This window comes from Ovis canadensis, chromosome 1, assembly GCF_042477335.2.
Source record: "Ovis canadensis isolate MfBH-ARS-UI-01 breed Bighorn chromosome 1, ARS-UI_OviCan_v2, whole genome shotgun sequence".
Lineage (NCBI taxonomy): Eukaryota > Metazoa > Chordata > Mammalia > Artiodactyla > Bovidae > Ovis > Ovis canadensis.
In genome coordinates, this window is record NC_091245.1 from 199,195,007 (window position 1) to 199,209,059 (window position 14,053).

At 36.7% G+C, this 14,053-nt stretch overlaps 1 protein-coding gene across 2 annotated transcripts in view; it reads right to left on the minus strand.

The window, feature by feature from the left end:
- Positions 1-326: 326 nt before the first annotated feature.
- The window catches only part of CCDC50 (coiled-coil domain containing 50), an 85,394-nt gene continuing 71,667 nt past the window's right edge, over positions 327-14,053 (minus strand). For both annotated transcript variants that reach the window (XM_069557692.1, XM_069557685.1), the window contains 5 exons: positions 12,852-12,896; positions 12,662-12,766; positions 10,446-10,525; positions 6,389-6,495; positions 327-3,915 (listed from right to left, as the gene is read on the minus strand). In XM_069557692.1, the coding sequence (XP_069413793.1) occupies positions 3,896-3,915; positions 6,389-6,495; positions 10,446-10,525; positions 12,662-12,766; positions 12,852-12,896 (357 nt within the window). In that variant the 3' untranslated portion in view covers positions 327-3,895. The remainder of the gene's footprint in view (positions 3,916-6,388; positions 6,496-10,445; positions 10,526-12,661; positions 12,767-12,851; positions 12,897-14,053) is intronic.

The window sequence follows — 14,053 nt, forward strand, 5'->3', positions numbered from 1 at the left end:
GCCACCTACGACAGACGAGGGAAAAAAAAAAGATCCTATCACCAGTAAGACCAGCAGTTATGGCTTTAAGACACAGGCACCACCAGACAGAAGGAAAAACACTATCTAGTCACTCCTCTGACTCTGCGCTGTAAGCAGTAGACAAAGTATCATTAAAAACGTTCTTTTTTTTTCTTTTTGCTCAAACAGCAGGTTTTTATTTTTGTATGTTTGGTTCTAAAAAACTGATGTTATCAGAATATGACACACTACGTAACAGTGACATCTACCTGAAGGGTTTCCTTTCTGCATTGAAGTCCCCAACACAAACCAAAGGGAAACAAGCCTTTGAGAGCAACTTCTGTTTTGTTCTCAGTTCTTCAGAAAGCTGCTTACATGGCAGTCTCGTGCCTTTAACAGGCTGAGGACATTACAATCACCACAGTTACCTTTCAAGAAAATCAACACTGAATAAATGAGTAATCTCCCCCAACGTGATTTTTATATAAAGGCAACACTCATGAAAAATCAAGGCCCGAAAATGTTAACCACTCATGTGGTAAACCGAATGCACCATATTATACCAGAGATTTCTAAACAGCAATTTGGCACAAGACAAAATTCGGAGAATATCAGACAGCATTAAAGAAAAATAATTATCAGTTAAACGTTAAGTTTTATACTGAAAAGTCCCGACATTGTGCGAAGGGTATGGACAAAGTCAGCAATGGATTTATTCATCGTCCAGTTCTGCTGCAGGCCACGAAAAAAAAAGGGGAAAACAGGTTTGGTTCCTAATTTTCTCAAGCGAGTTCAGTGGAGCACAAGGCCCAAGGTCATGCTTTTTGGAATATGTTGATCTAGATCCAAGTGGCCGCTGCTATTCTAGAAAGGTTTTCCTCTTGGGAGCATCTATCCGTATCTTTTCTACTTCAGATGTTTTCCTATGATCAAAACCCATGAAGTCTTTTCTGCAGTTCGTCTGCGGCTGGTTATTGTAAATTCACTTGATAAATATTAAGTCACTGTGTGCAAAGTCACCTTCTAAAAATCTCAATGTCATTTTAAAGCATGTGAAGCAACTGTCCCGTCACCCAATAAAATTATGTCTAACAACAATTTGACAATACAGTCACATTTTTTTTCAACTCAGAACATTTAAACTGACCCCTTTCTAACCTTGCTTCCAGGTGATGACTTAAAAAAAGTTAGGTTGGGGTGATGCGGTGTCCATGTCCAGCAGCCTCATGACAAGGCTCCGCAGCACACTGTGCTCATTCAGTAACACTGATGTTAATGGGGTCTGGCCCCTGGGAGAACAGAGGTATAGAAACAGGAAGATTTTCCAAGGCCAGAATGATTACATCACAACATTAAAGTATAATACACTATGGATCTAAAAATTAAACTGTGTGTGTTCCAGCAGTAGGAAAAGAAATAAAATAAATGCTTCCATATTTATATAAAAATGACAAGTGGAAAGCAGAGAACACAGTGAAGATGTTTGGCAGTTTCTTAAAATAAAGTGCTAGTTGCCTCTAAATGGGGCTTCTCCAGTGGCGCAGTGGTAAAGAATCCACCTGCAATGCAGGAGACCCAGGTTCGATCCCTGGGTTGGAAAGATCCCCTGGAGTAAGAAATGGCAACCCACTTCAGTATTCTTGCCTGGAAAATCCCATGGACACACACAGTTGCTCCTACAGTCTCAAAATCAACAATAATTAACAATTACACTATTTGAATGAGAATAAGAGGAATTCAACTGGTTGTTTGATGTGTCTTCTTATTCACAGGAAAAGAATTACTCTGATACTCCTTAAAAAATGTTTGCTTTACAAAAAAAAATTAATTAAATTAAAATATTTAAAAACTCTGATCTTTTAAAAACATTAAAAAAAATAATGAATTTTCAATACAGATGTTGAATTGTGTGTAATGAGGGAAATACTACCTTTGGTCACTTACTAACATAGCTGAAACACTAATATCCTGGTTATGTGTAAAGTGACCTGACATTTTTTGAGTAAAATACACCCAGTTAGCATTTTACAATAATAAATATGATTGCATGAAGTAGTACATGAGAGGATAAATGGAGAATTTGAAAAGAAGAACTGATGATTGTATGAGATAGAAAAATAAACATTTATAAAATAAAAATATGGCAAATGATGTTGCCCATTTGCCTGATTTTCAAATAAAAATACATTGTTTTTCTTTTCTTTAAAGCTACTATAAAAAACTTTTAAAAACATGAAGCAAATCACAGGGCAGACAAAGAAAAATATAGCATTACTATGAATCAAAAGGCCTAACCTTTGATATTGAAAACATCTTCTGGAATTTGATTTAAGGCTAGCACCTCCATTTGGTCTCCTCTTGCCTATTTAACTGAAGATTTTTCTTCCTCAGTCATTTCATCTTGGACATGCAAAGTTATGTTCTTTTCCCTTTACCTATTTCTCCAAAATGACTACAACCTTAAGGATTTTATTTCTAGATTATTATTTTCTCAAAACTTAACTCTTAAGTATCCTTTGCTTAAGTTCATACAATCCATTAACTATGAAATTAAACCTATTCCTCAAAATGAAAAACCCAAATCCTCTGAGAAGCTAGTCTAAAAAACTTCATGAATATTGTCCAACTAGAAAGACTATTTCAAAAGACAAGGCCAACAGAAGGCAGTTCCCAGCCAGAAAGGAATGGATTAGCAACTTTTTTCTCAAGTATAAATATGCTGAATATGCAACATGACTGATATTTATGTTAACTAACTGGTATGGAAAAAGAAGCATTTCCATGAGGCTAGAAGATTAACAAAAATTCCAGATTTCCTGAAGAGGGGTTTAAGGTCTGGCACAAAGGAATCCAACACCCATGTGTCACTAACGTATGTGCAGGACCAAATAATTGGATGAAGAACTTCTTTATCAACTTCAAGTCCAATTAATCTGCTTATTGACAGATATACAACATTTTTTTGAGAGGTTGCCAACCAATGCTGCTATGTTTTATATGCAAGAGGAAAAATTCAATCTTACAGCCAGAGAAAATGACAGCATCATTACCTACATAAACATCTTTCCAATTCTAATTCCCTTGGCTTTATACATAAATGTAAAATAAGAGAAGGGATACAAAATTTTTCATCTTTAATTGATCTTGCAGACTTGAGTTAAAACTTCTTAGAATTAAATTTTTGCCAATAAGTACTAAAAAATGGTTCAACACCCAGAGGCTTTAGCATTCTTGCTATTGTGGAGGCAATAGCAGAGACGGTGTTAGTGAATGACATCTAGGCCAAATCCTCCCAGAAGGGTGTGTAAGGATACATAAAACCTCTACAGTCTTTATAGTCAGTTACATATTTCAACTGTTCCTTTTTATTTTTCTTTTTAAATACTTTATGGTTGTGATTTTTTTCTTTCCCTGAATAGCAAAAAAAAAAAAAAAAAGCAAAAGTCTCTTATCTTTTAATGTATCATACACTAATGCACAAAAAAGGCTATTTCTTATATTCTTTTATTCTGCATTGCATCCAAACATTATGTTTTACTTCAATCATTACCTCCACAAAATCCTAACTGCTAAGTAAAGCCTATTCATTAAATATCAATACTCCACACCTAATGAAAATGGCATTTTATAGAGCTCTTAGATACTATACCCCAGGATGTATATGCTCCATAGAGATGGCCAATATTCAGAAGCTAGATTTTCTTGTACTGCCCAAGTGATCAGGAATAACCAAAATATTTTAAATGAATGAAAAATATTCATGGTCCAAAAAACACTTGAGGATAAATCTCAGGAATACAAAATAGAGGAAGAAAAAAATAAGCGTGGAATGTGTTCTGTATCATCCAGTAATTTTGCTACAGTGAGTCCGTTTTCAAGGCAGATTCCTAGGTTTTTACGGTTTATAATGGAAACCTGAGGAGAGAAGGAAAAAGGAAGAAAAACGATTAAGGAAAAAATGTCTGAGGTGCTGTTTTTCTCCCTGTTCAAATAAAACAATGTTATCTATATTTCTATGCATTTCAAATGGTTCATGTGTTTTGTTTGTTCTTGGTTGTAAGCATACAAATTGGCTCTCCGTATCTGTGGGTTCTCCATCCAGCATGGATTGAAAATATTCAGAAAAAAAAAATCCCAGAAAGTTCAAGTTTTGAATTTGACATACATTTGAAGTATTTACAGAGCATTTACACTGTATTATACATTATTAATATAAGTAACCTAGAGATGACTTAAAGTTTAGGGGAGGGTGTAAGTAGGTCATATGCAAATAATATGACATTTTATATAAGGGGGCTTAAGAATCCAGGGATTTTGAAATCCTTGGGAATTCTGGAACCAATCTGGAACCAAGGTACCTAGGGAAACTGTAATCAATGTGTTGGTTTAGTATTACGTATAAAATGTATGGCAAGGACAGGAATGCACCTCCTAAAAGTAATGCTTGTATATAATTTGAGAAAGAAATAAACAAGGGATGCTGAAAAGGTCACCAACTGATGAAAATCGTAGTGTATGGGTTGTTTTGATAATGTTCAACTAACCTCATCTTTTTGTCTTATTTTCAACATTGGATAAATGCAGGATGATAGGGAAGCAGGAGGAGAGCTTTTCATTATTTTTAATTGGAGGATAACAAGGAGAGATTTAAAAAAAAAAAAAAATAGAATGCCTGGCAAAACAAGTCCTCAAAAATCCTAATTTAATGTGTCTGGAGTGGCACCTGTGCACTGGTATCTTGTATGTCATTGCAGAAAAGAAAATTTAAGTAAGCTTGGAAAGGTAATCATTAGATTTGGGAAAAGATAATGAAAACATCACCTAAGAAATCTTCAAAAAACATAAAAAATAAAAAACATCAACTAATAAGACCTAATATTTGTGAAGTCCATTGCAATCTGCTTTCATGTATTTTACTTATATAATTCCGACAATGCTGACACCATTAAACTCACCTATACTTTTAGATGAGCAAATTAATATGAGAAACTCCATTTTCATTATCTCATTTTATGACTGTCATAAAATTACACATTAAGTCAATGCCTATCGTTGGTAAAGGAGACAGACCTGAGTATTCCTTTCATTTTAAAGATCTGGTCCAACTTAGATCTCATGTTCTTTCCTCATTTTCTTTGCCCCATTTTTCTTCTGTGTGAAGTGTTTCTGGGGATGTGTATGTGTATCTGTGTACTTTAATCTAATTAAGAGAGTCATGGGCAGATGGGAAACAATAGCCAGGACAGTAAAAGTCCAACAGATCTAAATGGGGGACATAGCCATCTATTAAGAATCTGATAAAAGCTATGAACTCTCCTTGGAGAAAATGCAAATAAATACTGTTGACCCCTGAACAATGCAGGGGGAGTTAGAGGCACTGACCCTTTGCATAGGTGAAAATCCACATACAATTTACAGAGGCCCTCTGTATATTTGTTTGCTGGCTCAACCAACATGGATGGTGTAGTACTACAGTACTCACTACAGGAAGAAAAAAAAAGAAATCCATGTATAAATGGATACACGAGCAGTTCAAAACTGTGTTGTTCAAAGCTCAACTAAGTGCACACAGAAAATCTTCCATTCAATTTAAGGTGTCTGCTTTCTGTTTTTAAATCATTTTTTTTTAAATAAATGAAGAATAAAAGTTATGACCAACCTAGATAGCACATTAAAAAGCAGAGACATTACTTTGCCAACAAAGGTCCGTCTAGTCAAAGCTATTGTTTTTCCAGTAATCATGTATGGATGTGAGAGCTGGACTATAAAGAAAGCTAAGCACCGAAGAACTGATGCTTTTGAACTGTGGTGTTGGAGAAGACTCTTCAGAGTCCCTTGGACTGCAAGGAGATCAGTCCTGGGTGTTCATTGGAAGGACTGATGTTGAAGCTGAAACTCCAATACTTTGGCCACCTGATGCGAAGAGCTGACTCATTTGAAAAGACCCTGAGGCTGAGAAAGATTGAAGGCAGGAAGAGAAGGGGACGACAGAGGATGAGATGGCTGGATGGCATCACTGACACAATGGACATGGGTTTGGGTGGACTCTGGGAGTTGGTGATGGACAGGAGGCCTGGCAAGCTGCGGTTCATGGGGTCACAAAGTCGGACACGACTGAGCAACTGAACTGAACTGAACATAATGATCTTCTCCAGTGGATCTTCCCAACCCAGGAATCGAACCGTGGTCTCCTATATTACAGGCAGATTCTTCACCAACTGAACTATCAGAGAAGCCCTCTAATAAATGAAGAATAATATAATGATCTGCTCAAAAGACTAACTTATTTTTCCACTCTAGTGATCTATAATATAGCACCTGGCTTTTCCACTATAGCATGGCGATTATTAAAAACGATCTTACAGCTGACCATATACATTTGTCTTACCTTTATGAGAAGACTCTGACTTTGAGTAGTGACGTGTGGAATTATGCTGGTTTCCAGAAGGAGTGTAATCCAAACCCTCAGCATCTGTCATGGCAGGTGGTGGTGGCCTAAAAAAAGTCAAGATTTAAAGAGACACTCTATGTAGTGATGACTACAATTCCACCCCTCACTGGATCTCTTAGAAAACATAGTTTCAGTGGAGATGCAAAGCCAGAATATTTCAGAATCCTCATGGTAGTTCCTAGCCAGTTGTATAACCTCGGATAAATTATTTAACTTGTTTGTTTTGATGCACATAATTCAATAAAAACAAGTATCTTCTGGGGATCTAACAAGTGTGAGGCACTGGTGGGCTTCCCAGGTGGCTCAGACAGTAAAGTATCTGCCTGCAATGCAGTAGACCTGGGTTCGATCTCTGGGTCAGGAAGATCCCCTGGAGAAGGAAATGGAAACACACTCCAGTATTCTTGCCTGGAGAACCTCATGGTCAGAGGAGCCTAGCGGGCTACAGTCCATGAGATCGCAAAGAGTCGGACGCGACTGAGCGACTCATACATTCACATTCATTCACTGTGCTAAGGCATAGATAAACAAAGATTAATAGATATGATCACTGCCATTAATGAGAAATATATTTTGTTTTCGCAGGTTTCATCAAGAAAAAGAGAAAGAAAGGAAAAGACAGAATGGGGGGAGAAAGTAATTAAGGGAGAGAAGGTAGCAGCTAAGAGGGGAGGGAGATGGGACATTGGTCAATACAGGAAATTTAGAGCAAAGTTCGTTAAACCACTAGGTGGCAGAGTAGAGCTTAGAGAAGGAAAGGACAGTTATAATACATGTGCAACTTCATGTCAAAACAACTGTAAAAAAAAATGGGAAATTTTTAACACTCCAAACTTTTATTATTTTAATTATATAACAGATTTTTGCAGACACTTGGCATTGATAAAGCTATAAAACAAAATCTCTCATTTTTTTGGTGTTTCCCAAAGGTGTGCTCAAATTGTGTGTTAAGAGCATGGAATCATTAGTTTATAAATATTAGAAATTAAATAAGTGTTTTTCTTTCATTATTCACAGACATTTAGAACATTCACCTTTAAAAAGTAACATAAGTCTTGGCAGGTAAAGTTGAGACAAAGCAATCTGACTCCAGAATTAAGATTGTTAACTAAAGAAGTAACTTACACTCAAGAAAACAGGATTTATAATCAGGGTGGCAGGGTCTCTATTTTACTCTTTTTATTATCCTCATTAGATGACCAAATACTAGAGAAACACAAGCCAACTGGTACTGTCAGAAAAACTCATCACCAAGGAAAGGGATGCTGAAGTGTTGAACAAAGTTTAGGATGTCAACAAATCCTCTAGAATAGCTCCCATGAGGATAAACAGATCAGCCTAGGATGCCCTCAGTTATCTGGTATGCTGTTTTATTAATTTTTTGCTCATGTGGAGAACAAATCTTGGGTTAATGCTTCCAGGGGTTCTACCAAATTATCTGTTGCACTGGAGACAGTTATTTCAGCTCGGGGTATTTAAATCCAAAGTTGGAAAAATCTTGCTAACTAATAGTTTGTTTTATAGTTTCTGATGTATTAGGATTACCTGTTTCCAACTGTTCTTATGAAATGATTTATATCTTTAAGCTAGTGATAAAACCAAATATACTTCAGAATTCACTTAAAACTCATTTCTTCAAGAAGCCTTCCCAGACACCCAGTCTAGGTTAAATGTCTCCTTATGCTCTTCTAACAACCTGCATTTTTCATCCTTAGCATTTAACACAATCATAGTAGTTAGTTGCATAATTTTCTGTTTAGATTATAAATTTCTTAAGAGCAAGAAAATTTTTGTTGACTGCCACTTACTCTGGGTCTGGGCAATTATTATGGAGCTCAATAAATACTGGATAAATGAATAAGTGGAGAAAAATATATTTCATATTCATAAGAAAACTGTAGGAACCAAATGATATTTATAAAATCCTTAAGTTTTTATAAGAGAAAATACAAAAACAAAATACCAAGTAGCATTATTAATATAAAATCCTATAGTTAAAACAGTTTAGAACTTAGGTTAAAACTTTTTCCAATTACAAAGAATTGGAATTAATTCAGATTGACAACTAGTTTTCTGTTTTTTAGAGTAGAAATCTTTAATGGACAACGAAAACGACTTTTAACCATGACTGTTATAAGCTCTCCATGAGAATCTGTTTCCCCTGTACCACTATTGGTACTAAATTGAAGTAAACATCTTGAACTAGCAAGCTCCAAGTTTCTCAATCCTTGAAACCATCTTTCTGTACAAATGGTTAACTCATCTTCCACCATGAATAAATCTGAAAGAGGAAACCACAGAATCTAACTTTAACAAAGCATACCTTCTAACATTAACTGTACAAGTTATCTATAATAAGATCATAAACTATAAGTTTTAACTATGAAAATACAGATTTCATAAAAGTCTTATTCATTTTGTTTTGCCATATATAGAGTCTTTCTGCAAAAAAGGTTTTTTTCTTTTAGTACTTTATTTTTTGATTAAAAAATAATATTTTTAATAGTTATAGACAAATATTCTTAAGTCAAAAAATGACTTCAGTTTTACTAGTCATAGGCCACTTTTCATTCATTTACAAAGGCCAGTTTTAACACTGGATCATTTGATTATTCATTCTTTCAATATATCAAATATTTTTAAGAGAACCCATTTACATTTCAGAAAGTTGTTTTCAACTTTAATAAATCCTTTAAATAGACGTTTCAGACTGTTCTATCATATGCTGTCAAAAATACTGGTGTTCTAAAAAGTCCAAGGACTTCAAAGGCTGCAAAATAACTCTAAAGATGATTTTAATTCCCTTTATTAAAAAAAAAAGGCATAATAAGCAACTCCTACCTATTTACCTACTGAGAACAGATTAGTTCTTCCTGTTTTACTTGGATGTTGTGCAGGGATATAAATAAAGCTGAACTAAATCTAAAATTTGCTTTAAAAGACATTTGGCATGTGTGTAACTAAAAGCTGTAAGAACCAATTGTGCACAATTAGACAAAATACACTACTGTGCCCTAAAAGTTTTACAATCTGATATAATTTTCTGAAAGGTATTTATCTTCTGAAAGCCCATGAGTTTAAAAATAGAGTATGGCTTTTCAAGAACACGAAATACATTCTATTTAAAGAAATAAGTCTAGTAGTTTAAGCGTGAGCAATGAGTGCCAACAAGAGTGTATATTTTTCAATGTCATAAAACTTATCCTTTAATAATTAGTAAACATATCATTAATAATCAGGACCAAAATACTGTACAAAGTTTCAATAATTTAGAGTTTTCAAATGTTAGATTTAGTGTTACTTTTGTCTTTTTCTTTTTAACTTTCTCTTTTCCTCTTCCAATCAGTTTTTCCTTCAAAAGCAACAGAAAGCAATAAAGAAAAAATAAAGGTTGCTTCCCAAAGACTTAAATGTTGACAATTTGCAGTGGAAAAGTAGCAGTTGCTCCATAACCATGACCCCAGACTGCCTGAGAGAAGTTAGAAAGTATACATATACTGTAACCACAGCTACCTGTTGCAGTGGGATGAAGAACAGTCTGCAATGACTGAAATGAATATTTGCCTAGGACACTGAGATTCACACGGAAATGAATTTAGACATATGTAAATGTCATGCACACACCCATGTGATCATGGAACTCAGTAAACATTTAAAACCTGAGATTTTACTTAAGAAAATGGTTAATCTCATCCCTTCTTAGTTGAGGGCAGTCAATTCAGTGACTCCAGAAATAAGAACTGGTCCTAACAAAAAAGTGCATCTCTCCTTACCTCAGCTTCTGTAAAATTCCCCATCTTCCTGAGTTGACTTGTTCAACACAATTTAAAACAGAAAACAAAGCTTGAAAATAATCCTGCGAGACTTGATACCACCTCACAACTGCAGATTTCTAATCTCCTCTCCAAGGAACAAACACTCTTCCCAGGCAGCCAGTATCTCTTGCTCACCCCAAGGTCAAGATCCTCACTCCCCTTTTCAGGTGTCATCTTACCGTGCTGGTCTGTCATTCTTAGAACGGTGAGGTTCATCACTCTCTTTTGACTTTGAGTGTGCTGATTTAGCTGTTTTGGGCTAAGGGGGAAAGAAAAAAGACACACACACACCCAGAAAACAGCAAACAGAGAAAGATTACATTTATAGATTATCTAAATAATGTCAAACTCTCCTTTCGTAATTTTAGGTTACTTACACCTAGCTTAGCAACATAAAATATATTTGAACAGTTACTTAGAGACCAAAAATTACAGTTATGAAAGAGTGTTGCAGGTTGTCAGTACAACCAGATGAGTGGACTAAACCCTCACAAACAGGCTCTACCACAGAGGTACGCTTGGTCACCCATTAGTAACAAGGCAGCCACATGTAGCTGTCAAGAACCGTAACTGGGCACGAATCTCTCAAGCCTCCCCCTCCCCCATAGCCTCTGCTTCAGCTCTCTTATGAAGTACTTCCATAAAAGTATATGGTGCTCACTTCCTGAGTGGTTTTACAGATGTGAAAACCCCCACCAGATGAAGACGTGAACTACATGATGACCACAAGTACACAGTCTCCAGATCTTCTAAAAATGCTTTCCTGAAACCCACCAGGGAGTTCGGGCCTTCTGAGTACTAGCTGTCCCTGACTGCACGTACGGAGCCTTACAATAAATGCTACACTTTGCTTCACCACAACCCAGTATATCAGTAGATTTGCTTTACTGTGCAAGAGCAAGCAGATCCAAGTTTGGTTCAGTAACAGAACTGGAGGACTCCCAGAGTCTATCGAATCCAGCTTCATGCTATTAAACTTGTTTCTTAACATCTGACTTAGGGATGATAACTTCCAAGCCCAGAAATAAGGCATATTCATGCCAACTTTTCTGGAGAGAAACAACTCCAGCCACACTGACAGAATCTAAAAATACCAGAAGTCCTGATGCTTGCTAGAAATGTGACCTTCTTCCTCTTCCCTTCCTGATGTGTAACCTTTAAAAATACCTACTTCCAGTATAGCTGAGTTAACAAAGAACTTGAGGAACTCTTGGGCAATTACTTGCAGCTTAATTTACGTAACAAGAGCATTTGGGAAGCCTTCTATGAAAATGATATATGTCTGTTTGGAGAAATCCTGAATTACAAACAGGGTAAATAGATAACAGGGAAATAATATTTTCATTTGCTTTTAGATTCGCAACTGAGCCACAGGCAATAGTAGAGAAATACTATTATAATACTTCCTCTTTGTTTTTCTCGAAACATATGCTGAGACTGTGACAGGACCAGCAGCCCAAGGGCGGATTTTGTTTGAGAGAGGGAGGGAAGCGGGGAGAAGAACCGAGCGCAACCTCAACCATATCATGGACACACACCTGGTTGCATCCTTCAGGCCCAGTACAGACTGCCTCCCTAAAAGCCTTTACAGTATAAATCATCACTCCAGCTCCTTTTGTTTCTCCATTATGCATTTTTCAGCCAGCTTGACCTCACATTTGTTAGCTGTCTATAGTCTGTCTTCTTCCCAACATTATACATTATTCTGAGGAAAATCTATCTTCGTCTCTCCCTGTAAGTCCAGAGTGGTGCTTTGCACACAGAAACTAATGAGTAACATCTGTTCAATTAAACTTGCAGTCACCACATACAATAATTAGACTATGTCAGAATGAACAGCAGTCGCTGTCTATTTTGTCTCTGCTATTTCTGATTAACGAGAAGAAGGTAACAATTGAAGCTCATGCTAGATAGTTTCATAAGCAATGATGGCTGGTGATAAGAATGGCTGTCCATCTGCCATGGATCAAGTGATGCCAGAGGCAAGAGAGACAGCTGGCATAGGACCAAGAAGGAAGGACAATATAAGCAAACAGAAAAGTCCAAAGAAGAGGGAAAGGCCCCTGTGGAAATCTAAGAGCATGTGGGAAACACAGCATTTTCCTGGAAAGCAAGCAGAGTAAAAAACTATGTCTGCTTGTGGCCACAGGCACCTACCTCTTAGTAGCTATTAAAATGAAGGAAATGAGTTTTTCAACCTCATAAGTAACTTCTTTACATAGTTACTTCCAAGAATTCAATATGATTTTTCACGGTGAAACAACTCTTATAAGTCAGATTCACATACGAGAAACAGATAATTTATATGCCCTAAAAATATCTGTGAGCATACCCTAAAAAGGACTCCCCATTATAGTTTTACCTGTATTTCTCTTTAAAGACAAACAGACTCTACCTTCCACTCAGGGTCATGCTTTCTTTTGTCCAAAGATGATTTCTCCCGCTCCCTGGCTTTCTTGTAAGCTTTCTTTTCTTCAGCCATTAGGAGTCTAGCAATTTCCTAAACAAAAATTGCAAAGCTGTAAGTAGAAAATTACTGGGGTATTTCCAAAGAATAATGGCTAAACAAATTAACATGAACGCACCTCATCCTGAGCAACTTGAGCTGCTCTCATGTCCACCTGGGTGGCCTATGGTACAGAAAATGCAAAAAAGCATAATTTAAGTGCAACCTAAGTTGGCCATTGGAAAAAAAACAAAAAAAGCTTACATTAAAAAAAAAAACACACACACACACACACACAAGAAAACCCACTGTATTTGAAACCAATTGTGATCAACATCCCTGAAGATGACAATCAGTTTGTATACTTTCAATAGCCAGTTCAGTTCAGTCACAGTCTGTTGCACAGAAGGATTTCCTCATTTTCATAGCTTAACAGTATTCCATTGTACATATATATATTGTCAAATATAAGCTGGGACTTTGCAAAATTGTTGCCAACAACTGGACAAATAGGGCAAGCGCCATCTGCCTCTGTAAAGACTAAACCCTCTGTTGTGGCAGCTGTTGACCTTTAACATAACCTGGGGGAGTTCAGGGTAGAGTAAGGCACTCTATGCTTGAGACAATCTGGCGGGACAGGTCTTTCAGTTCAGTTCATCTGCATAACTGAGGATATTGATATTTCTCCCAGCAATCATTAGACAGAAAAGCGTCTACCTTTACCAAATTATACAGTGCATAATAAACAGGAGCGTGAAAAAGTTGGCTTAAAGCTCAACATTCAGAAAACAAAGACCATGGCATCCGGTCCCATCACTTCATGGCAAATAGATGGAGAAACAGTGGAAACAGTGGCAGACTTTACTTCTTTGGGCTCCCAAATCACTACAGATGATAACTGCAGCCATGAAACTAAAAGACACTTACTAGTTGGAAGAAAAGTTATGACCAACCTCAGTTCATTCAATTCAGTCACTCAATCGTGTCCAACTCTTTTCAACTCCATGAATCGCAGCACGCTAGGCCTCCCTGTCCATCACCAACACCTGGAGTTCACTCAAACTCATGTCCAACAAGTCAGTAACGCCATCCAACCATCTCATCCTCTGTCGTGCCCTTTTCCTCCGGCTCCCAATCCCTGCCAGCATCAGAGTCCCTTCCAATGAGTCAACTCTTTGCATGAGGTGGACAAAGTACTGGAGTTTCAGCTTTAGCATCATTCCTTCCAAAGAAATCCCAGGGCTGATCTCCTTTAGAATAGACTGGTTGGATCTCCTTTCAGTCCAAGGGACTCTCAAGAGTCTTCTCCAACACCACAGTTCAAAAGCATCAGTTCTTCAG